Source organism: Falco naumanni, chromosome 2, assembly GCF_017639655.2.
Source record: "Falco naumanni isolate bFalNau1 chromosome 2, bFalNau1.pat, whole genome shotgun sequence".
Classification (NCBI taxonomy): Eukaryota; Metazoa; Chordata; class Aves; order Falconiformes; family Falconidae; genus Falco; species Falco naumanni.
The window spans coordinates 5,364,877-5,390,466 of record NC_054055.1 but is presented as its reverse complement, the minus strand read 5'-3'; the positions used below and the strand labels follow the sequence as shown (position 1 = coordinate 5,390,466).

At 39.8% G+C, this 25,590-nt stretch overlaps 1 protein-coding gene across 2 annotated transcripts in view; it reads left to right on the top strand.

Moving 5' to 3' along the window:
- RSF1 (remodeling and spacing factor 1) overlaps window positions 1-25,590 on the top strand; it is a 60,811-nt gene that overhangs the window by 13,033 nt on the left and 22,188 nt on the right. Inside the window, exons 2-7 of one of the 2 annotated variants that reach the window (XM_040583086.1) lie at window positions 10,653-10,744; window positions 15,282-15,374; window positions 16,039-16,244; window positions 17,204-17,290; window positions 18,135-18,292; window positions 21,581-23,316. In XM_040583086.1, the coding sequence (XP_040439020.1) occupies window positions 10,653-10,744; window positions 15,282-15,374; window positions 16,039-16,244; window positions 17,204-17,290; window positions 18,135-18,292; window positions 21,581-23,316 (2,372 nt within the window). The remainder of the gene's footprint in view (window positions 1-10,652; window positions 10,745-15,281; window positions 15,375-16,038; window positions 16,245-17,203; window positions 17,291-18,134; window positions 18,293-21,580; window positions 23,317-25,590) is intronic. The other variant, XM_040583085.1, reaches the window with a different exon arrangement.

The following is a 25,590-nucleotide window of genomic DNA, read 5'->3' as shown; positions in this document are numbered from 1 at the left end:
GTGCATGTTCTATTGTGGCACTTTCCTTCTTGGCTGCAAGTGAGCTGCCAGGCTCTTCCCCCATCCTGATAACATCTACCACGGTTGTTTAGGTTGGAGAGTTTGCACCTCAAACTTGGGGTTTGAGTGATGGCAGTATGCAGATGGTAGCTGGAAACTCATCGTCCCTTCAGGCTATTACCTTCATCTGTCTTTTTAGCTCAGATTAAAAGTTGTGTAAAAGGTGGCTGGCGGCAACCGTGCCTGAGTTATGGAGAGGTAATGGCACTGCTGGTCTGGCAAAGCAGCCTGTGGCTTGGAGGCTGCCTAGCCAGACCGTAGGTGAGGGGTGATCCCAAAGCTAACAGTCTTGGCTACCCCAGTGAAGCTGCAAGAGCCCCAGAGTTATAACCGTTTCTTGCAATTAAAAGAATTAGATTAACAGGGGTAGATATTTTAATAGTGTTAGCAGGTCAAAACATGACTTTGCTTACAGAAGTTTATACTTCAGAGTTGGATGTTTCAAGGAATGAAACTTACGTGAATCCTCACTTTGTGTGCGATTCAGTTACCAGCTTGCAAGAGGCCACATGTGGTTTGCTTTTTCTTTACATTTAAAGAAGTCTTTATTTGAGACCTAAGCTTAAGAAAGTTGGTCAAAAACCACACCGTGGTTTTGTGTACTACTGGCACTTTGTCACACAACTGTCTCAGTTTTGTTTCTTAAATTTCTATTCTCGCTGGTTTCCTGGGTTTCTTAAACAATGCAGAATGACTCGTGTTGGCTTTACCTTCGAAGGTTGCTTATGCCAATCCTTAAAGAAATCTTATGCTCACGTAGTGCTGTTGTTGTAAAATACCAAATGCTTACAGCAGTGACTAACTTGTGTAGAAAAACTGAGTACCACTCAGTATGTTTAGGAAAATATAAAATGTTTATCTTTGTAGCATGGTTACATTCTTGTACTGCTTTGGGGTCCAATAAATGAAAAAGAATTATTTTTGTTGGGAGACCTAATTTTGCAAGACTAGGTTTTCAAAAAAAGGTATCTGCAATATTTGACAGTTACAGAGAAACCACCAAGAAACATTCACCTGTTGATATTCAGTAAAGTTTTTGTGGAAATGAAAGATGAAATTATGAATCCTCGAGTATAGATGAGACTTATTTGAAGCGCAGGTTGGATCACCAGTGACTAGGGAAAAAACCCGCTATTTTTAAAGTCGAACCCAAAAAAGGGCAGAAACATCTTTGTAGCAGATCTCATCTAATACCTTAAAAAGGATAAACTTTGTTTTGGGTTTTTTCCCCCCACTGAAGACTGAGGAATGATAACCTCTAACCTTAGTAATTAAACTTGTTTTAGAAAAGTGATTTTTATTCAGCCTGCTCTGAATTTTTTAATACTGCCTTTTTATGCAAGTAAGAGGTGTGGAATAAAGTGGGTTTATAGTATAATTAACATCCTTCTTCTCTTAATGGTGAAGAAAACCCTCAGACAGTACCTGAGAAATTTAGCAGAATTGACACCAGAGTTGTGTTTCTAGTAACTAAACAAAGTAAGAAATTAAAAAGCATTTAAATTTGTCCTTGTTGTCATGTAAAAACAGGACTTACATTCCACTTATCCTCTAACAGAACACATTAAAAGGAACTTGTTACATTTGTTATGGCAATGAAGCTGAAGCCTTCTTAACTACTGATGTATGCAACTCTATGTTCACATTTAATCTTGATTTTTCACTTATTTCACTGCAGTGAGGATACTTTAGTTTAACATAACATGATATATGCTTTTTCACTTGAAGTTACATGCTGCCACGCTTAGAGGATTGATTTTTGTCTCCCAGAAATGTCTGTGCGTGGATAAACCTTACGATCGAAGGTCAGATCTGCAATGGCAGATCTGTGTCTAACGGGGAGCAGAGAGCTTAGGTAAGGAACAGTTTAAGAGCGACATGCACCCCCCAGTAATGGTAACGCTCCTGTATCCCCAAGACCTTACGTACATTGGTTCTCACTGGAAGAACTTGCCAGACACTCTACAACAGACTTAATCTCACCAAATAGTTTAGCAGAGCTCAAGTGTTTACTTTAGGATGAGCCGACTCTTCCCAAAGTGTCTTTCTTGCCGTGGGTTATGAATGGATTATATGGAACTAGCTCAGGTGTAAATGCCTGCATTTGCTTAGATGAACCCTATTCCTATGCTGCTGCCCTTTCCTAGTTTTTAATGGCAAAATACCAAAAAAATTCTGGGAGATAGGAGCAGGGACTAAAGCTCAGGCTCACGCTTCCATTTCTTCTCTCTTTGGGCCCTCAAATCTTGCCATCGCGTTCCTCGCTGCTTGCCTTGTGACTGGGCCACCCTCCTAGGAGTGGGAGCTGTAATTTGGAACCTTCTGACAGCGAACAAAGGCACTGGGTTCAATTTTAGCACTTCTTGGGTTGCTGTTGGTGTTGGTGTTGGATCGAAAGGTAAACGTCGCCATCTCGACGTCTTTAACTTCTGTCCCTTCCGCTGGCGGGCCCAGGTGCCGCCGCCGCCCTGCCGCTGCCCGCAGCCGGGCCGGGGCTGTCCCGGGGCTGCGGCCGGTGCCGCCCCCGCTGTCCCGGCCGCTGCTGCCCCGCCGGGGGAGGGCCCTCACCCCCTGCCCGGCCCCAGCGCGGGGCCCCCCGCGGGGCGCAGCCCCTCAGGCCCGGCCGGCTCCAGCCCCCCCGGGGGCACCGGCCCTGCCCGCAGCCCGGCCCCGGCCCGGGCTCCTCCCCGCGGGGCCACGGGCCCTGCCCGGAGCCGGCTCCGGCGCGGCCCCCGCGGGTCACAGCCCCCTGCGGGCACCCCCTGCCCCGGGCTGCGGCGGGGAGCTGCTCCCCCGCGGGCTCCGTGGGCTGAGGGGCACAGCCTGCCCCGCCGGGGGCTGCCCTGCCCTGCCCTGCCCTGCCCTTCCCCGCGGGCTGCCGGGGAGCCTCTGCTGCGGCGCCCGGAGCCCCCCCGGCCTCCTCCGGCCCGGCCCGGCCCTGCCCTGCCCCGGGGGGCTGCGGGGCTGCCGCTCGCCCCTCCCGGCCCCCCTCGCTCCCGCCGCTGTTGCTGTTGCACAGTGACATTAACTTTTCCTCCTTCTTAAATCAGTGATCCTGGAGGTGCTGCCCCTCTCACTGACAGACCCGCCACTGGCCAAGGACCGGCCCATCTTGGAGCCAGCTGGTTGGCTCCATCGGACATGGGAGAAGGTTCCGGCAGCTTCCCACAGAAGCCACCCCTGTAGCCCCCCCACTATCAAACCCCAATACACCAGCAAGTGTGAACTTCCATTACTGTAATGGCCTGCAGATGCCTCAGTCCAGACTGAGTTCTGGACTGAAATCCTGGTTTCAGTACTGACCTTTCCAGAGAGGTGTTGCGTTGCCAAAGGTGTGCTTCTAGCATTTCCTGTTGTAGAGCTGAAGGATCCAGTCTGATCAGCCCGCCTGGTTTTTTACTAGGACTCCTAACTCTGCTTGTGCTTTCTGTAAAGACACCTTGGTGCCTAACAGGCAGAACAGGGCACCTTACCTCTTCTTACATCTCTGTGGCGTGGGTAGGTGTGTTCTGCAGCATGCTCCCAGTGCCGGAGCTGGGCATGCCAAGTACCATCGGCTGCAGGTTTTCCCTGCCTAGGTCATCTTCTAGTGGAAAAAAACCTACTAAATTCTTCCTGGAGTGGATTGATTTATCTTAGTGTTTTGGAAAGCCATGGAGCTGCGTTCTTGCATGGAGGAGCTGTGAAGCACTCCAGAGTCCACTACTGAAGTGTGATCGGTGTGATTACTTTTCACCTTTGTTATACCTACTGTTGATTTGAGAATTATAATGACACAGTTAAGTGCTAAGGAAGGAAATTAGGAGGATTTTCTGCTCATAATGCAAGAGAATCCCAGAGTCACTTTAGAAGATCTTATTTCCTGGTTTTTACTAGCCAGAATGAAAGATACATGTGCTGTTGTGTCTTCTGTTTGTAGGCAGGGGTCCCAGCAGTTTCAGTCAGGTGATTGCATATGCATGAATTAAAGATCAGCAAGTCAAGTGCTCTTGATTTTTAGGTGATTGAAATGCATGGTGTGGTCAGTGCAAGTGCTTGAACTGTGAATTATGTCAATCTGTTACAAAGTCAAATGTTTTCAATACCTGTTTTTCAGTGCTTGTTTGCACATTGCTAAGGTAGCCTGATTTTTCTCTCACTGCTCCTGTGTCCAGAGTTTGTGGACTGGAGCCCATTTTTTATTCAGTACATTTTTTTAGGCAGTAAACTGGGCTTTTATTTGCTGTCTTTCGTTTCTGGGCTATTTCCAGTTTCTAAAATAGATCGTGTGCTATTTTTTCCTGCATTGTTTTCAAAGTAATTTTCCTTTTTTCCTACCTCCATTATTTTTATTGCACAGTACAGCATACTTTTTTTTTTCCCTAAACTTTATGCTTTATTCTAACATCAGTCTTGCTTTTGTTAACCTTTCTGCTGTTGCTTAATATATCGGCTTGAAAAACCCTGAACGTTGCTAGGAACTTAATAGCCAGAGAATGAAGCAGAGGGGACTTGTGAAAGATTAAACCATCTTCTAACTGCTAAAGGGCTGCTGAAAAACTGTGTAGGGATTTTGTTTTTAACTCCATCTTCAAGAATTATGCTGATGACAACGCGTATGATTTTTTTTAAATCACAGTTTTAGGTATAGTGAGAAGGTGACTGGTGGCTGTGTAGGCATTGGAGAGTGTAATCAGATTGATTTGTGGGCCATGGAAGAGGGTAGAATAAAAAAAAGAATAGCAGGAAAGGGTGCTCAGTTTTGACAAATAGGTGATAAATTCTAAATATTTGATAATAATCTCGTAGCTAAAATCGGAGCTGAATTTTAAGGTCACATCCCAGTTGTGGTGAGGACTAATGCAGCGAAGTCAGTTTGCAACTGATAGCAAGGTCTGTTAGGTTGGTGACACAACTTCTACAGGAACTGGGGCGTGGAAAAGGCTTTTTGGTTCCAGTTGAAAGCACTGCCCACGTTGGGCACAATTCCTTCGCAAGCGGCAGTGAAAGAGGTGGTGTGCTGGGGTCCCTGCATGGGGATGGATTGGAGGGGCTTTATGAGCAAGACAGAAATCTTCAATTTGCTGAAAAAGTTTTGAGTAGCATGTGCTCTGAATAGTCCAGGCAAGCAGAGGGTCTTCTAATACGTATTTGTGCAGATCGGAGAGATAAAGGTGCTCAGATATTTGTATGAAAATGATCTGGCTGCTGAGCATCCAGATTGCAAAGTATTTTCCTAGGATAACAATGTCATTTAAATGTGAGCGCGGTTTGTTTGTTTTTAATGCCTGCCAAAATCTTTCTAGGAACAGGATATAAAACTGCTACTTGGTGACTTGTTCTTTCTGTTTTGATCTTTGTTTTAATTACAGCATGTTTGATTGCTCTTTTCATTCACTCCGGAGGCAGAGCAGTTACGTTCCCCACCCCCTCCCCTTCCTGTGTCTCTTCTGGGTTTTTTGTTGTTAGTTTTTTGTTTTTGTTTTTTTTTTTTATGGGCACACAGTTTGGTAGAATAATACTCACTAAGTGGCTCAGCTAGAGAATAAGATCTTCAGATTGTTCTTTGAAACAGGAACTACTGCTTTTTCATGTCGGGATACACTATAAATGCTTCAAATGCTTCAAATGTTTTGGGTTTTTTATGCCAAGCTTGCTGCATGAATATGGGGCTCCTTATTATCACAGTTATTTGTCAGAGATCCACTGTAACTTCTTGCCTCGTTCATACTAGAGGCTTGTAGTTTTATTTATTTATCATGCCAAGTTTGCACCAAGGCCATTGTTGTTCACTATGGTCTATAAACTTCTTGTAATACATCCCAACTACATGGTTCTACAATTTTCCTTGCACTAAGAGTTGAGGTAAGAAGCAAGTTAGATAGTTCCTAGAGAAGAATATTTATGTTATCATAAACCAGTGCTGGTGCTGAAGGAGATACTATTCCCTTTCTTTTCCCAAGTGTTTTGCTAGTGATGAATGGATGAATGAATTTAATGAAACAGATGAGGAACTTCTCTTTCATTGAAACTAATCTAGAAGACAAGGAGGTTTGCTACCTCAGACTGCTCACAGGACTTCAGACTTGCACACAAAAATGAAGGAGAATATTAAAGGTGTTAGAAATGTGATTGCTTGCCTGTTAGGTACTCCTGCGTCTTTTGTAAGGGCTATAGCCAACTGGTTTTAAGCAAGTATATGTGTAAGGGCTTGTCTGCAATGGGAATTAAGTTAGTGTGTGGTGGGCTCAGCAGTAAATGGACCACCTAGTAACTCTTCACCAGTGTCCAAGTGGATGCTCTTGCTTTTGCATGTGCCTCTAGCGCAGCTCCCTCCAGCATTGACAGCGCGGGGAGCTGAACGTAGTGGAAGCTATCTTGTATTTGCTTGCCATTAAACTCTGCTTTGCACAGGGAGCTGGGAGCTGATACACATGAATTTTGTACAGATTGTTGTGAGCTAGCTTCCTTTAGTAGAAAAGGGAAGGTGGGTGATCATTAATGGTCCTGGTGATCTCTGCTGTCCACATGCTTAGCGTGGCTTTATTTAACAGTGCAGTCATAGTGTGCAGAGGTAATTTTGGTCAAGGCAGAGAGATAAAAAAAGAGCAAACTGTTAACGGAAATTTTTGCCCTGTATGTCTTATGAGTCACTTTTTTTCTTCCACTTGCCAAAACAAGCTAGGGTGGAAAAAGGTTTTACTAGTGTAACTGGGAAGACCTGTTTGTGTTCAAGGAGTACAAAAACTATCAGCAGCCTTGTTACTCCTCATTCCCTTCCCTCTTAAGTCCCAGGGCTTCAGGGTACATTACCCTTATCTCTGGAGGAGTAGAGGGAGGCACAGGCTTGGCAATCCACATCAGTGCCAAGGACTCTGCTGTACATTGCACTTCTGATCTTCCCCTCTGTGTCCAGGGCTCCAGATCTGTTCTGATACTCAGGCTTTTTTATTTGTAATCATTTTCCAAACAACAAGTTCCCCCTGCACTCCCTCCAGACCCAGGGCTTGATCTGTTACCTGCATTTTCTGTTTTCCTCCTTTATTTTGGTTTTGTTTAGCTGAGTGTTCAGCTGTGAGCATATTTGTTTGGGCAGGGAGAATAGGCAGAGGTGAAATGAGTTATCATTATATAGGAAGGTGTTAATGGGTACACACAACTTGGTCTTTAATCAGCGGCTGTGCAGGTGTTTGGAAGTTACAGCTTTTCGAACGGGATGATGGCGTTTCCACATGTTCGTACTTTCTTCTGTTTCAATTTTCTGTCATTCCTGAATTTGTTAGAAATGTGTGACTGATGTATGGGATGTTCCCTGAAATGCTGCAGTAGATAGAATGGTGTTCAAAGGAATATTGTATGAGGCCCTGACAAGAGCCTGCCCTCCAGGAAAGTGCAGGTCTTAATAAATTGGCTAAGCTCCACCAGAAGCCTTATAATTGTATATACAGTGACTCATTCTTTCTGACTCATGGCTTCTTCCTATGAAAGGTCTATATTTTTGAATATCTAGCAGATGGCACCACAGTTTAATTATACTTGATTTTCAGAAACAGTTTTTCTTTTAAAATAGCGCTGTACAGTTTTTATTAGCCCTGGCATTTTCTCCACCACTTGAATGTGTTCTATGAAGGTTTTGGAGAGCTACTGTATTACTTCCAGAGAGATCAAAGTTTCATATGAGAATATCATTCAGATTTAGGGGTGTTTTTGTAAGTTCATCGCACTTCTTTGGCCAAAACCTTACATAGAATGGCTGTCGTGCAAGAAAGATAGTGTGTATTGTTCATTATTCCCTTAGGTGAATTTTTAAAAAATGCAAAACATTAATAGGTTATTATTACACCTGAAATGCATGATGCAGACCCCATTTGAATGGAGGGGATATTTTACAAAGAAGATGAGTCTACTGTTGTTATTTTTAAAAAAACCAAACAATACAACCCAAAAGTAATTACATCTCATGTTCATTATCTGTGGAATGTTACAAGTAGGAGTAGAAGAGTGCTGTAAAAATGAACCTTATTGATGTCCCACTTCAACAAAAGCTTGTCAGGAATTCGGTCTGTGTTCTGAACAAAAGTGAGTTAAAGTTACACAGGTTCAATGCATTTCTGAGACAACTATAGTCTTGTTTACTAGTGCACTTCTTGCCAGACAAGTGTTCTGGGAAAGAAGAGGTTTTCCACCACACTCTAGCCTCCCTACCACCCCTCCCTGAGCTGATGTTTCTGGGCAAGTCAGGTGTACGCTGCTGCATGTGATCCATGTATTATTTACAGCTGCTTTGGTTTCAGTGCAGAGTTTGTTTCTCAGTCGTATAGGCTTCTGCTCCTGCTGTAGTTGAGGCATCCTGGCTGGTCAGGCTGCACTTCACACGCTCTGTAGTTTCTGCCTGCAAACTAGACATCAGTGTTCTTCTCCAAAACTCCCACCTCATTCTTTAGAACAAGGAGGATAGTGTGTGATTCCTCCAAGCGCTTACTAGGGAACTGGCAAAAAGCCAGCTTAAAGATCTGGTCATTCCTATTGTTATCATACATGATAAACATCTTGAAGGGGTAATAAATAGAGAATGGATTTGAAACGTTCTGTGAAGTGTGTGAGAATAACCACATTGATACGTCATTAAGATCCTAGAAGTGCAAGAGCTGAAATGCTGGAATCGGAAAAGGCGTGAGGTTTCTGTAGGTGCTAACATAAGTGCTGACCAAGGTCGTGCAAAATTACTTGCCAGTTTTTTTAATTTTTAACATTTTTCTAAGACTTAACACTCTAGCAAAGGTCTTTTTGGTGACTGGGGATTTGATTATTCGAAACAAATCACCCATGCTTCTTTAAACTGGGATTCAATCAGTATGTACCCATTAAAAAGAGATCTGATTTAAAAACAAACAAAAAAAAGATGCAGAACAAAAGCTTTGATCCAGCAAGATTTTTGAATACTTTGGCTCGGTTCCATGTCACACAAACACCAGCTGAGGTTTAATTGTATGAGTTGACTTTGATAGAATTGCTCATGTGTATAAAGTGCTTTGTGCTTAATTTTGTTGGTGCCAAGTGCTCAGCATCTATCAGGGTTAAGACCTTTGATCTTGTTCCTTTTAAAATATGTGGTAGTTCAAAACTATGAAATGCATCCATTTTCTGGAAAACCAAGGAGGAGAGATATGCTAGGTTTCTTCAATATGTAATGGTAATGGAAATAATATAAGTGGTATAAAAGAGAAAAGATCGGAGCTGGTTTAGAGTTGCTTATGAATTACCTACTTTGAAAGGAGGTCTCTTTTGGAGTACCCAGGCTGGTACATTTTGTATTTATTGAAGGAATCTGTTTATTAAATTTCCTGCTGCAAACCAGCAGCGATGATTTACTTCTGAAATGACACAAGCATTTTCATCAAACTGGTATTTTCCCAAATCAATATGCTCACCTGAAAGTAGAGGTGTTTGACTGAAAGACAAACAGCAGTTAGGTGAGTTAAATACTGAAAAGGTTCACACAGATACTCAAAGGTTGTATAGATCAGTAAAAGAAATAGCATCCCGCTCATGTCGAGTTGAGAACAAGCTTGTTTGGTGCCCCAGCTGTGTATCTTGTGTCAAGTAATGCTACTGGACCAGCAGAAAAACCATAATCATAAATTATTTTGCATAAATTAAAAAAATGTGCTTAGAACTTTTAAAGTGTGTGCGTGTAGAGTAATGAAAATACTTTCAGAAAACAAAATCGTACACAAAGAGAAGAAAAGTAAAAATACTTGAAAAGTTCTTTATTTTTTTCCTCCACAAATTACAAATGAGAAAGCTCACATCACTGGGCCTGTAGAGTTGCATTAATAATTATCAGATGTTTTAAGAAGTTATACTACTCGCTAGTTTATAAAATTGATGTTCTGCAAGCTGCCACTTGGTGGTGCCAGATTGATTTATAAATCACAGCTGTGAGCTAAGCCAAGATATTGAAGTTGTCTGAAGAGCGTAGGCTAAAGAGGTAAGTAAAATTCAGTTTTGAAAAGAAGACTGATTCCATGATGACAGTGGTGCAGCTGTACTCGGCAGAAGTACTGGCCTCTGACCCTCAAGCCCTGTGTATTCAGGTCCAGTACAAAAGAGAGTAAGTATAGAGCGAAGCTACATCTGTGAGGACAAAGTTTCTGGAACATTTCTCCTGTACCATTCACCCAGCCAAAAATAGTTTGGATTCAGCGATATTCCAGGCGTGGTGCAGAAGATGACTTTGGGGTTTCTGGAGGCAGCTGCAGGTGTGCTGCTTGCAGTAGTATTTTTGTAGGTCTTTGACTGGCCAAGTTCCTGTCCAGTTGTTTTAATGCTGCCAAAATTTTTAAATATGTATCACCAAGGTCTGTTTACTTGAGTTTAAGGAAGGGCAATGATTATTGTAAACACAGATCTAAACAAAAAGACCCATGTGGTTAAATGAACCTTCCTCTATCTCTCAGTTGTGGGGCTGCTGTTCAACAGACATTAAGTTACTATGTTTTATTACAATTTCTCAATTTGTCGAAGTGTTTCAGTGTTATCAGTGTTTAGTATTGAAGTATATTTGCACCAGACTTCATAACTTTTTTTTTTCCTTTCTCTCAACACTGCAGTTCCAAAAGAATTGGTGGAGCTTCACTTGAAACTGATGAGAAAGATTGGGAAGTCTGTCACAGCAGACAGATGGGAAAAATACTTGATCAAGGTACAATATGCATGTTGTATTATTCTGCAGTGCTGGAATATGGTTGTAACGAGCCGTTGTGTCAGCAATCCCTGGTATGAATTATAGTGAGCCTTGGGCTGTGCTGTGGCCAACATCAGTGTGCGTTCCCAGAGTTTAGTTGCATAAGATTCCAGCTTAACTTGCAATCTGCATAAGATTCCAGCTTAACTTGCAATCTGCCTAGACTTGTGTAAAAAAAAAAAACACACCAACAAAACAAAACAAAAAAACAAATCACCACCCCAAAAAAACCCAAAAGCAAACCAAAACCCAAACCAAACTCTGAAAATAGATGATGTCTTCTGCACATAAAAGTTTACACCTTCATACTTGGTAGTAAAATACTTTCTTTGAGCATTAAGACCCTAAATAAATGAGGAGATTTACTAGCCTGCAAACAGGCTAAATTGAGCAGAGAGATTTACACAGTAACAATTCATTTGTATATCGGTTGTCTGGGTATGATTTAATTACTGCAGTGTGGTTGGTACTCATATAGGGACTAACCATACAGAGTTGTTGTAGCATGTGTTAATAATATATGAAAGTATTGCAGTGATTTGTATCTGCGTGCTCAGAATGGCGTGGCTAAGATGAAACTGTAGTTATGCATCAGTAAAAATATAACATCCCATTTTACATAACTCCATATTGGTATTTTAATTGTGCCTATGCCATTGTTGGCACTTCGTATGCAAATGGGTTTCAGTTTAAGAGTTTGCACTGCTTCAGAAAATAAAAATATGCAGATATCCAAAATTAATACATTACCGTTATCCCCTCTGGATCTGTTCATTTTTGTGGATTAAAATACACATTGTAGTCTTGGTATTGTCTGTACAGCCATAATCACATCTGTCTTGGAAATACAGCACTTGTGTGTGTATATGTGTGTGTATATATATATATATAGGTAATAGCAACGATACAGGTAATGGCACTTGCCAAATCCAGTTGCGGTTTTCCCCCTTAATAAGTATGATCTGTAACCTTTATAGAGATGGGGATTTGCCCTGAGGTTTGTGTAGTCTCAAGATGATGTTTTTAGGACTGGGAATATGTCAGAAAATAACCTGCAGAAGGACCTTAGATTAAATTTAACCTCCTAACCAATTGTAAAGTTTTTATGGTGATGTTTTAAAAGAATAATGTAATAATTTATGTAACTGTTGTGTACTTTGTGTATTGCCAAGGACTATGGTTACTGAACTGTGTTAAATTCCTTAATCTACCAAAAAGCCATTGCAGGAAGCTGAGAAAACCCAGCTCTGACTACTGGGCTTACGTACCTCACTGGAGCCACTTCCTACATGTGTAGTAAGCAGCAGAGAGATAGAACAAGTTTATGAGGGAGTAGTTTGGAAAATTTTCCTTCAGTAGGCATTGAAAGGATGGGAAAGTGATAAGGAAGCCCTCCCATACATCCCTGTTAAGACCAAGTAAGTGGTAATAAATTCTACTTCATTTAACAGTCTCCAGAGCTAACTTGAAGCTTATTCTAGCCAGTAGTTCAAAGGAACCTTGAAGAACAAAGTAATTTGAATATAACTAATTAGTAGAGAGGTATGCTAATATTGTCCCCATTTCAAAGGGGTGTAATGAATTTAGAAAAACAATGAAGAGTATTGGGAAATGCCACAAAAGCCAGGAAAAACTGAAAAGGTGTGGAAACATTGAGAGCATTCTGCCTGCGGTATTGTTCGACGTACTGCTGACATACTCTTAAGAGACAGCGTTGACCTGTTTTTCCTTTGTTAGAAACTACCAGTGTGTTGCTTTGATAAAACAAGGTTTGATACATTCTAGATGTGACCATTTCCTTATTTAGGCAGAAACTTTTAAGTGCAGGACGTTCAAACTTACATGCCCTTAATATTTATGCATGTAAATATTATTGATAAGTTTTGTTTATATACCAGCTGTTGATAAGAGATGCTTTATTGGTCTGCCATGCTTATAGAGAGGTTCATAAAAAATTGTCTCTAAGCTGTGGCTGGTATTTTGTCAGATTGAATATATTTTGAGATAGGTAGTGAATGTGACAGTTGAGAGTTCTTTCCCTTCCCTATTCTGATGGTGAGCCACCCAAGCTGGCTCACCAACATGTACACTAGTCTTGTTTTTGGAAGTAAATGGCTATAGGGCTCTAGGAATCTGACTTTCCTCCTCTGTGCAAGGAACGTATGTAGTTACATGTGACCGAAGTGAAGAAATAGCTTGACCTAAATGCTTTAACAGCTAAGAGGAACTGTCCAGCTTCACTGTCTTTTGAGAAACGCATAGATGAGTTAATTCAGATTGCACTGTCTCCTGGCAAAATGCTTTACTTGACTGTTGTCAAAGATATTTTACATTTTTATACAGGTAGGTTTTCTCTGGACTGGTCTGTCCGGAACCAACCCCAAAATCGGCACATTCTAAACATACTGTTTTTTCCAGTGGTTAGAATTCAGGTCGCTATAGTCCCACCCAAGCAGACTTCCCTGCTATGACTTTTACCTTCCTGTTTTTGTTGTTTAAAATGAACATTTGGGACATGGTAATAAGCAAGTGTCAGGTACCATTGTACCTGCTTTGGAAACATGAGAGAGATGTTTTGGCGTCTCTTTTGCAGGGTGGGAAGATGCTGACCGCTCTTTAGCATGCATAAGCCAGCTGCTCCCACAAGCGGTGGATTTCTGATTGGTGTGAAATGTCCCCTCTGTGAAGGCAGAGCTTTAACATTTCAGTGCAGCCTCAATCAATGAGATCTGTAGTTCAGGGTTGTGACAGTACTTGTCAGGAGAAAGCGCAATCATCTGGGTTTTAATTGTCAAAATGTAGTCATTTCAGTTTGAACAGATGCTTCATCAGCTCTGATGTCTGTGAGCTTTTGCTGTGACAATCAGACACTTCCGCAGCACATGAAACTTCTCATTATTGCTTTCATACTTAATGAGTAAGTAGTGAATAACAACTGGCGCATGCCTTTAGCAAGGGTTTTGATATACAGTTTCCCAGCGTTCTTTACGTTACACGGTTGAAAATGAGAGAGAAAGCAGAGTGTTCTCATTTTGTGAGCGAGCAGCGATTGTCTCTTGCTGTGAGCTTTGGATTTCTATCAGAGAAGTACCTGTGTAATGTTCCTTGACCTCAGAGAAGGAAAAACTGCTCTCCTGCAGGATTTGTTGTGACCAGAGAGCACTCTCTTTACCGTGCTCTGTAGGTCATGGTTTAAAGTCAGTGTGATTTATGCTGTGGCTGAGCTGATCTAATTGCACACTCGGTCATTTAAGACCTGGTGTCAGTACTAGGGATAGCAGATGGTAGGTAGCACAGCCATGGAGACTGAGGAGGGGTAGTGGCCCCCCTCTTGGTTGCAGCCCATGTGGAGTTTTACAACATGAATCAGCTGATCTGTACTGGTGGGTGAAATTTAGGGTTATTTTTGCCGCTGTTTCCAGAGAAAACCGCTTTCAGATGCAATTTACAGGTTTCTAAATAACTTAGTGACTATCTTGTTTTCAATAATAATTTGGCGATTGGGAGATTATGCTGGTTTAATTGAGTTCATTCAGCAGGGCTTTGCTTCCTTGCAAAGGGAAGGGCAGCAGTACCTCGGGTGCTAATTGGGACAGTCGGGATTCAACAGTGGCACTTCAGAATAATCCCAGCTGGAGGTGTATAGCTGTGATCAGCTTTCGCCTCCTTCCAGTGGGTATTTCTGCTCGAACAGCCTCACCGACTGGAGATCGCACCGTGTGTCAGTTGATAAGCAGCTCTTCTCTGTTCGTGAGAGTTGTCTTAAGCATATCTTGAGTTGTTTAGGAGAACAGGGAATTCCTTTTCCTTTTCCACTATTACTATTGGAGCTCCTGCTGATTCAGTCTTATTTATCCTCTACTGCCACTTTTTTTGTGTGTTCGGGTTTTTTTCCCCCCATATTGGTGACATTGAATTTATTTGCTTTAAATAAATATAAATTGGCTACACTTAACGATATTTTAAAATATTTATCAAGCAGCTTGAAGCCCAAGAGATTTCCTAAAGAATAATAATTCCCCAGTGTGGAGTGAATACCAACTGCATTTATCTGCAGTACAGTTGTGGGACTTGGGGGGCCCCAAGAGAGCTTGGCAGCTCTGTGCCAAGTGCTGTAAGGCCACCTAACAAGAAATCATGCCTACTCGAGAGAAATTTAATTCTAAATAGACAAGTCAGAAATAGAAAAATGGGAGATTTTGCACAGCAAATACTGGCGTACCTTTGCAGTTCAGAGTTGTAGTGCCTAATTTAAGGAGGTTTAGAGAAGTTGGTGGTGATCAGGGCCTTGGTGATCTGCTTTTCCATGGAGATTTGCCAGTGCTTGCCAAACTACTCCAGTTCTAAGTTTTATTGTTGTGTCAGGCTTTCAGACCTTTAGTCGTGAAGAGATCACGTATAATTGTTGCTGCAGTAAGGTGCTATTAATATAGAAGTTTTTAAAGTTGCTTTCATCCACTAACCCTAGCAATCTTAATTATTTTGTTCGTGACAGATATGCCAAGAATTCAACAGCACTTGGGCTTGGGAGATGGAAAAAAAAGGATACCTAGAAATGAGCGTTGAGTGCAAACTGGGGATTCTGAAGGTACACATTCATCAGCTAAGTTTCTAAATTACTTTTGCCTCACTCACTTAAATATCTTGGAGATTTGGCTTTCTCACTCACTTAAATGTCTTGCAAGTTAGCTTGACTGAACCATCAGTAGATATACTAAACATGGAGCTGATCTTGTACCAGACATGATTCTCATTGTTGTGGGATGGGCCCAAACTGAACGTAACACTTGTTTTGCATATTTTTTATGCTTTGTATAAAACTTTATTTGAAAATTGTTTCGTATTTACTGTTTTGTCAGTAACTATTTGTGCCAGTACACTTTTTAAAATGTTTATTAGCTTGCTGAATTTTGAAGGCAAAGATAGGACTTCATCTTTTCAAGTCCGAGAAAACTTGTCAGGGTTGGTTCCAAGTTATGGATGTGTATTTTTATTTGTTTATTTATTACATAGTACAAATTATCTCATTCTACAATAAAAATCTTTCTAAGCTGGTCAGGGAAAAAAAAGGGCAAAAACTTGTGTCTCATTTAAAAACAGCAGTCTGGAAAAAAAACTGATAGCCATAGCTAGATCCAATAGAGAGGGGCCTAAAAAGAAGTTCCAAAATACACTGAAAGGAAAAGAGCTGATGTTCTTATTTCTGTTTATATTTTGATATTTTAACAGTCTTCCTACTTTCTCTCTCTCAGTATCTCTGTGAATGTCAGTTTGATGACAATCTAAAGTTTAAGAATATAATTAACGAGGAGGATGCCGATGCCATGCGTCTTCAGCCCATTGGTCGAGACAAGGATGGTCTGATGTATTGGTATCAGCTGGATCAAGAGCATAATGTCAGGATGTACATAGAAGAACAGGATGACCAGGATGGATCCACATGGAAGTGCATTGTTAGGTATTCCTTTTGGTTTTTTTTTTCTCCTTTTTTCTTATTTTGTAGGGGGGGTTTAGCTATTTGTCACCAGGTCTCAGAAATTTATGTCAATACATCTCCATTTCCCACAGAGTAGGATTCATGGCCGTGGGATTTTCTGCCTTCACATGTATATTTTAGTGAAAAAGTATGTAGAGAAGAAACTGATTTGTTGGTAATCGCCAACATGTAATTTGTTTTCTCCTTAATGAAGCTACAATGGATATATGGATAGGGTACCAAGAGAAGACTATCTTGAGGATGATGGCTCCGTATTGCTCCCTGGCTGGCTAAATGCCTTAGGAAATGGAGGACGACTCTTGCTTCTTTCATTTCTGCTCTGTTAAGAAAATTACAAGTGGGCAGTTTTGTTCTTGGGGGAATTGAAGTGCAATTTTAGCTTCATGGAACTACAAAACTGTTGATAATACAAACAGGCATGAAAAATCTTCTGGAGCAGAATTAAGCTCATGGATCACTAAAGATGAGGCACATGATGTTGATACAGACTGACGTGTACATGACTCAGCACCTTTGGGTCTCAGTTCTGCAGATGAATATTTTAATAATATTTTAGCTTCAGATTTGGTTTTTGTGATTCTTGTTACATGTTTTGTTTTTCGCTTTCCTACTCTATGCAAAGTATATGGGATCTTTCTTACTAGAAAAAAACTAATCAGAAAGAAGTCTAAAAAAGTAAATGATGGGGGGGTGTGTGTTTGTAAATTTTAATTTTTGTATCTGCAGCTTATTTACATATCCATAACTTTAGTAATGAAGGAAGTCATAACAAAACTGTTTAAGCCAGTAGTAAAGAGCCATAAAATGATAAGCGTTGCTACCAGTGGAATTTAGACAGCTGTTGTGGGTGAATAAAGTAAATATATCTAAACAAAGCAATCAAGAGCTGAGTGATGTTTATCTCTCTTCATGCATTATAGACTCCAGAGATCAATGCCAAAAGTGGAAGAAATCAGGAGGGCTGCTGGGGAAGTTCTGACACTCCACACTCGCAGCAGAAAAACACAGTAATGCGTTGTCAAATCTAGAATGGTTTTAAACCCGTGAGATTCCACACCTCAGGGCTGTTGCGCTTCCAGGCTTCCTTTTTCTTCTGTAAACCTGGGCAAAACAAATTGCTGAACATTTGCTTTAAAGCAAGAAATGGAAGAGCCTTATTATTCTAGTCTTATTATGAAAACAGTGGCTCTGTTTAATTATCACTCATCACTCGAATTCATTAAAAAAATAACACCTCAACGTATAAAGTTAGATGTCCAGATTAAATAAGGGTTAGAGTGCACAGAGATTCACAGGCATAGAGATGCGCGAACGTTTTCTTGCTATCATAACTTGAGTAGCTGGAGGTTTTTTAGACAATTTTTTATTGTTTGCTACATGTGTTTAGGATGGGTGCTTGCAAAAAGTGTCTAAATTACTTAATTGCTTTTGAAAATTTCACTTGAATGATGTGGTTGCTCCTTTGATGCACAAGCAGAAAACTACAACATCCTGTCTCCCAAGAGAAAAAAGAAATGGCAAAGAAAAATCAGTGAGGCTTGGTAAGAGGATAATAAATAAAAGAATAATTAGTAGCAGCTTGGATCCAGACCCAACAGGAGTCAAGATGGATAAGGTGTCCTTCCAAAAAAGTGATTTGATTTTGGTATGGATAAATTGGAAGGTTTCTGACTGCAAAGCTGCATCTGCGCTGGTGGGACAGGCATTTCACTATACTTGTATATAAGGTTTTCAGGGCAGTGTTCATTTTAAGGCAGGTGGTGGTAGGTTTGGTTTTTTTTCTTTTTTATGAATCCCTTTGGGGTGAGTAAGTGGCTTATCAGGCAGTGTGTTTTTTCTTCTGTCATCTAGAAACCGCAATGAGCTTGCTGAGACCCTTGAGCTCTTGAAAGCACAAATTGATCCTGCCCTGCTGAAAAACAACAACTCTCAGCCAGAGAATTCATCACGTGAAAGCCCAAGCATAGAAGATGAAGACGCCAAAAAGGGTGAAGAAGGATCTACGCAAGGTTTTCTGCCTTCTTTTCTCAAATTTTAAATGTTGTGCTCTGGCAATATTAGAATTTTCAACTTCATGAAAAGTTACTGTGCTAGATTAGTATTTAAAAAACCAAAAAGCAGAACAAAAAAAAACCCGGAAAATGTTTCTGTTCAAAGTAAATCAAGTAAATATTGAATAGTCTGGAATGATAAATATTTTTGCAAGCTTTTTTAGTGCATATTTACGCTCAAGATTTTTATGAGATGACAGCTATGTATAAACCTTTTTCTAAGTAATTTTTTTGTTGTACATTTTGTATAATATTGTAAATGCTCATCATTGTATGTTTTCGTGGGGCATTGCAGTTTTGTCAAACTTTTCCTGTTCCAGCAACATTAAAATTAAAAAAAAAAAACCCAATAAAACACCTGTTTGTGCAATGCCATAATTGAAATCAATACAGTATTTGGGCGTGTTTGTTCTTGCTTTTGAGTTTGGATCAGAAAAATGCAGGTTATCTCCTTAAATATTTCGTAGTCTACATGATTTTTTGAGAAGACGTGAGCTTGAGTTAAAACAATTAAAAAAACTAAAATATTTTAGAAGCAAAGTGATCCTTAGCTGCCTTCACTGTATTGTTGTTATTAGCAAAGAACCTTTTTTCTTTCCTTATTATCATGTCATTGCACAAACTTTCCTGACTTGTTGGTTTGTGCATTGCTTTTACTAAGTTATCAGTTAGCCTGAATTATCATAACATTGTAAGAATCTTATCTTTTTTTCAAGTTATGGAAAGCTAAAAGCTTGTCATCCTGGTAATTTTTGCTAAAATTATCATTTAGTTAAAATACAGAAAAAATATCTTCTCAGTCAGAAACAAGATTTAGGGATTCCAGTGTGTTAGTGTATGTTTCTTCAAAATTGTTTAAGTTTGATATGTGGAATTAGCCAAGGCCTGTCTTGGTTCTAAGTATCAAAGACTTGCTATTTTATTCTGATTCTTTGCAAGAAACAGCATAGAACAGAACAAATAAATAAGACATTTAGATACAATTTGAGTTGTTGTTGAATCATCAGAAGACTACTGTCGAAATTGCAGTAAATGGTGATGAACACCAGCAGAATTCTTTGTCTAAGGCACTTCCAATATCTAACTGCATATAAGTGACAACATAACCTGTGGGGTTACCGACGCTGCGGAATGAATTCCAAGTACTAATCTTGCCTTTGTCTCGTTAAAAATTGGCTAAGCCAGCTTAACTCATCTAACTGAAATCTCTACTTCAGATAACATTTTACTTTACTTTGAATCCAGGAGAAGCCATTTGAAAACATGTTAATGGATTTCCCCTCTGTAGATAATTGCCCAAATCCTATGGCACAGTCGCCTGGGTCAGTACTCGCTTGAGGCTGTGTATGGATGCAGAATGACTCCTAGGCACGAGTCTGTGTATGTAAGAAGTAGTGAAATTATTTACATGTGCTGTGATTTAAGTGCAGTCAGCGTATTCACAGAGCACTGTTTAGAGTCTTTCAGTTGAGAAGCTTTGTTAGTTCCCCCTATTAGTGCAAGGGCTGCGCTCAAAGCCCTTCTGAGGTACAGACCTGATACCTGTTTGCTTTGTCCACTTCCCAGATAGCGTTAAATTAGTTCATACGAAATTAAGGCGAACAGAACCAATGCTTACATAATCTATTAGGATAATAAGAGCTAACTCTAGAGTCAAGACAACTTGTGTGTTGACAGAGTCATTTTGTATATGCCAAGTGCTTTACGAGCAGAACTATAGAACTGTTCGTTTTCGGTATAGAGAAGTTTGGGTGATCCTTGATGAAGTTTGGGAGCAGCTGCTGAAGGGAAGAAATGGTTGACCAAAGTTTAGGCAAGAAAAAGTGAAAGGAGGCTGGAAGATTTTGGACACACAAAAACATATCATATCCACCATTACAGATGAATGCCTTTAAAGAGGCAGCTTTTATGCTACAGGGGCTCAGAGGGGGGACCGCTTCTGAGAAGGGGAAAAAACCAGCCTTGAGTCTTCAACGTGTTACCACTTCTGGTGCCTTAGAGATGCATCTTTCACTGCTGTACTAATTGCTGAGACTTACTTGGATATATGCTTTGTATTTGAAAATATTATAAAATTTATGCATTCTTCCTTGCCACACTTTTCTAAAATGCTTATTTTCTTTAATGTAACTGTCAGCTGTCACATACTTAGCCCTGTATATTTCTAACCACTTTGGGGAAAAAATGACACTGGTGTGGAGGGAAAGGGGTGAGGAAGAAAAAAAAAAAATCATCTTTTTGTTTGGAGTTATGGCACACTTGCAATAATGTCTTCCAAATGGTAGAAGATGCTGTTTTGGCACATGTAGTGCTATTATATTTGCTTTTTCTAATTTTTCTAGCTGACTCAAAAGGTATGGTAAAATTAAAAAAAACCCAACCCAACATATGGGGTATTAAGAGGCTGCAGTAATGATAAATAATAGGCTTAAGCACGTAATAAAAAAATAGATTTATGGGTTTTTTTGAGTGCTGGAACTGTAGTTTAAGCCCTAACAATCTAAAACTGACTTAGCAAAGTAGGCATAACCTAATTCTTTAAGCAGCTCTGCAGGTTTTTCTGGGCTATGCTACTACTCACTGTGCTTGTTTTAGAAACGGCAGATGAAGAGAATGTAGAATATTGTCCGATCTTTGTGTTTTGATAGTACGTAGGGAACATATTGTCCAGAGAAACTAGGCGAATTCTGCCACAAGCTATAGTGTTAAATGTCTTCTCTCTTCTCTGAACTGTTGAAATACGGTAGTTGAGTATTTCTTGAAATAGAAACATGTACAAACAGGGGACTGATTACTGTGTGGAATTGCACTTGAGGAGCATGGAATCTTACACGATATTCTGGTTTGTGAAATAATTCAGAGACTCCAGTGAGACTTCAAGTTGATGCCTCATGTCCTTTCTGCTTAGGTTTTATGTATCGTCTGTTGAAGAAAGGGCTGAGATGCCTGTTTTAAAGAAGGATAAATGCAGAATTCTGCTGCTAGCTTCTGTAATTTAGGTTTATCTTGGTATGTAATTAAACTGATTGATGTAATTGAGCTGTGATTCTATAGCTGAAAACTGGCAACCCACTCATTTAATGATGGTGTTAGACAAGCCAGATTCCTAATAATACAATAAGAGAAGATTCATTTGTGGGGGACTTAGGTGGTGGGGGTTTTTACCTATGCCTTTGTTTTGATGGATGCTCTTTGTAATCCTGTAGGTTCCCTGGTCATTTCATAGCTATTTTTCTCTGTCAACAGAAAATCAATTAAAAATCAAAGAAGAACAAGAGGAGGTGGAGGAGCAGCAGCCTTTGGAATTGGAAAGCCTTCCTGTCCCTGTAGTCAAAGAAGACGAAAATACGCCGAAAGCTGAGAAAGTGGAAGAAAAAGAAATTATAAAATTACCAGTAATAGTAAAATTAGAGAAACCTTCAGAATACGGTGAAGAAAAGCAAACTGTCAAAGAAGAGAGTGACTCCTTTAAAGAGAATGTCAAGCCTGTTAAAGTAGAGGTGAAGGAAAACAAAACAGAACCAAAAGACTTAAAAGAAGTGAAAAGTGGTACAGACAAAATAGCAGTTCATGAGCCGGAGAGATTGGAGTTTTGTGTTAATGTCAAAACTCCCCAAGAAATTGTGGAGAAGTCTGTGGAAGAAAGTGAGAAACTTAAAAATGACCAGCAGGCAAAAATACCGCTTAAAAAGCGAGAGATCAAGCTGACGGATGACTACGACAGCCCAATAAAGGGCCCCCTATGTAAATGTGTTACTCCAACAAAGGATGTCTTGAAGGAAGAAGGGAAACCAGAAGAAGAAGCTTTTAAGAGAGTCCCTACAATTACTGCTTTATGTCCTGATGGGAAAGTGCTAGTAAATGGAGAAGTTAGCTGTGAAAAAATAACCCCAAGTGTCATACAAAATAATAAGTCAGAACACTCTGCTAGTACAAAGGAAGACAGCAGCTCGTTAAAGGAGAAAAATGGAAAAAGTGGGGAAAAGGTATCGGACTCCCTGAATTCTGTTAGTAAAACTATTAAAACGTGCGACGTTGAGAAAAACACAGTAACTGTGCTGAAAGAGGCAGGGGCTGTGGACTCTGAGGTTTCTAATCAGAAAGTGCCTTTAAAGGAGGAATCTAGTCCTGTGGAAAAAGAGCCCCTTGACAGCACAACTCCTGAAACGGTAGTGGAAGAAGAGTCTTCAAACTCTGAAGACTGTGCCAAAACAACTGAAGAGAAACTAGCCACAAAAATCAAAAAGGACAGAATACCGCCACCCAAAGAATGTTTAGAGAAGCTAGAGAAGTCCACGAACGCATCTGCTCCTGCAGAACTGCCCAAGCTTGCACTGTCTGATGAAGAGACTTTGAAAAGTAAAGGTGAGTCTGAGGAGAAACCCGTTTCTCCAAAAGTTTCTGAGATACCCCCTGCAGCTACTTCTCCTATTACTGCAGAGAAACCCGTTTTGGAAAAGGAGGACTCAGATGGTAAAACAGCTCTACTTGAGGAGAGCAAAGCAGAAGAAAAGTCCAGCCCTGAAAAACAAGAGGAAGAGCCAGAAGCTGCCAAGACAGAGCCAGAGAGACTAGATGATGCCCAAGCTTCTAATCTAGAGGACTCCTCAGAGAGTAAAAAGGAATCTCCAGTACCTAAAAGCAAATTTAAATATAAGCTAGTTTCTGAAGAAGAAAGCTGTGCAACAGATAATAAAGAAATAACTTCTGAAAGACAGAAAGAAGGAATTAAATTAACAATCAGGATCTCCAGTCGGAAGAGAAAGGCAGAAACACCACCAGAAGAGGTCAGCATTGGCCGCACGTTAAGGCGATCTCCGAGAATATCCAAGCCTACTCCAAAAGTCGTGGAGACTCGGGATCAGAAACCTGACAAAAAACGACCCGAAGAGGAAGAGGAGAAACCTGCAGCAGCACAAAAACCAGAACGAAAAGAAGATGCAAAAAAACAAGAGAAGGAGCCAAATTCTAAGGTTAACAAGGTAATACAGTTTTATTACCCGGGAATAAGGAGTACCCACAGTCTTATCTATAAGGAGAATATACACTTACATAGGAATATTGAGGATTGTGTTCCTTTGGTCAGCTCTTGCAAGAAACTAGCTTTGCAATCCAGTTAGTGGACTCAACCAATTTAAAAACCTCCCCCTAAGAGAGTGCTAATATCTGTTGACTTACCAGTTTATAAAATCTGTTACTTAAACTAAACTAAGTAGACCAAGTCAACCGGAGTGAATTCTTCTAAAAACTGAAACGATCAGACCTGAGTCAGTCTGGCTAAGTGGCTGAATGGAGACTTCTAGCTCCGGTGGATTTACTAGATGGATACTTGTTGGTGTCTGGTTGGTCAGGATGATCATAAGCCGAAAAGGAACCAACAAATGGTGAAGAATAAAAATGTTATGACTTCTGTTTCTAGGTGAAGCTAAAGTTATTGTTGTGGTGAGTTCATGATATAATTTAGCTTTTCTCATGTGTGGAATATACATTTTACTTTGGGTGGAGGTATCTTTTTCATGATAAACTTTTGCGTATGCAGCATAGATATTAAAAGTATGTCAGGTATCTATAACACAAAGTTAAATGTACATGTGTGCTTCTAAGTGTGTAGTTACAAACACCTTTTATTAATTTATCTTCCATTTTTTCTGGCTATGGAGTACAGGAGAGAAGCAAGGAGTAAAGAGTCTAATTTTAAGTGCGCTCTTTTTATACCAACTTGAAATGCTATACATTTTTCCACTGCTACATGTTTTCTTGCTGGTTTTGTAGTTTTACCAAGCCATTCACTTATTTATTAAATTTCTTTCATATACTGTTACATTGAATAACCTTCATAAAATGAGCAGACAGTTGATTTTTCAGTGAACGGTAACTTCTATACTAGAAAATTCTGTCATATAGATAAAGAAATGAAAAATTAATTTTCCGTTTTAAAATTTTCATTTAAAGATTTTCATTAAAAAAGAAGATCAATGAAAGTATTAGTGATGTAAGTCCTACAAGTAGTTTTAATTTTGAAATACTGTTGCTGTAGGTGTTTCAACTTGATTTCTTTCTTTTTTGAAAGATAGAACTAAAGATGCTTACTTTTCTAGAGAGATTTTAAAATAAATACGGTGGAGGAAGGTGTTTGAAACTTGTAAGCATCTGTCATTTTATCAAGATGAAAAATACCCAAATCTTTAATAGGCTGTTTTATATTTGTTTTCTTTTAAAGAAGGGTCTTTTAAAAATAGATTTGAAATAATGGTGACATATGATGAAGCCTAAACTTAAACTAATGTTGTCATGGATGGAAGTACATTTGTTCCCAAAGTTTAGTGAACAGTAAAATCTGTAAAAAGGTAGAAATTAATGTTAAGAACCTGAAACAAAATTTTACCAATATGACAAACACTGCTTTGGTACGAGTCTACCCTGCAGGAAAAATAGAGTGTTTTTTACATTTTAGTTTCTTTAGCTCATTCGGGTCAATGAGTAGTTCAGTCAAAATTGAAAAAATGTTTTGAGTCGAAAAAGCTACAAAAGTTGTTTTCCTTTTCCAATATCTGCGGGGTAGGGGGGCAGTAAGAGTTGTGAGAGAATTGACGTCTGTGAGAAACAAGTCAGTTAATGGGGGGAAAAAAAGTTTCTTCTGTTTGGCAGGTTGCTTTAAATATAAAATATCCTAGCCGCAGACAGCAGTTTTAATTAATTCAGAATAATATTTTGAATTGTAATTGAAATCTGTTTTTCATTCAAAATAAAATAGTAAATATGATAAGGAGGGGTAGATTCCCCTTTGATCAGCAAAAAAGAAGCGTCAGCTGAATAATTTTTTACTTAAAGAAAAATAATGGGAACGTATAAATGTGAAGACCTAGATACAGGTTATGTACTTAAAAAGTGCAGAGATTTTACTTCAGTGAAGTATGCCCATCCTAGAGGAAAGCACCAGAAAGACTTAATATACTTGTTAGAGTTCAAACGTGTTTCCTAAAGTGAAATAAAAGACATAAACTGTACATGGCAAGAGCAAGGAGATTCTGTTTGCATTGAGGAAAGCCTTCAAAGTTTAGATGCAGAATTTACCATGTTCTCAAGCAAGTTTACCTTGTCAAAAAAGAAAAAAGGAGCTGAATGACAAATCTGTCTACCTACTTTTAAATCTTACCTGAAAATTTATTTTCTGCAGGTAGATAGGAATTTTTCTGCTTTTATTATCCTGTTGCATTTTAAGGCTCTTTGAAAGACAGTCTATTCATTGAAATGTT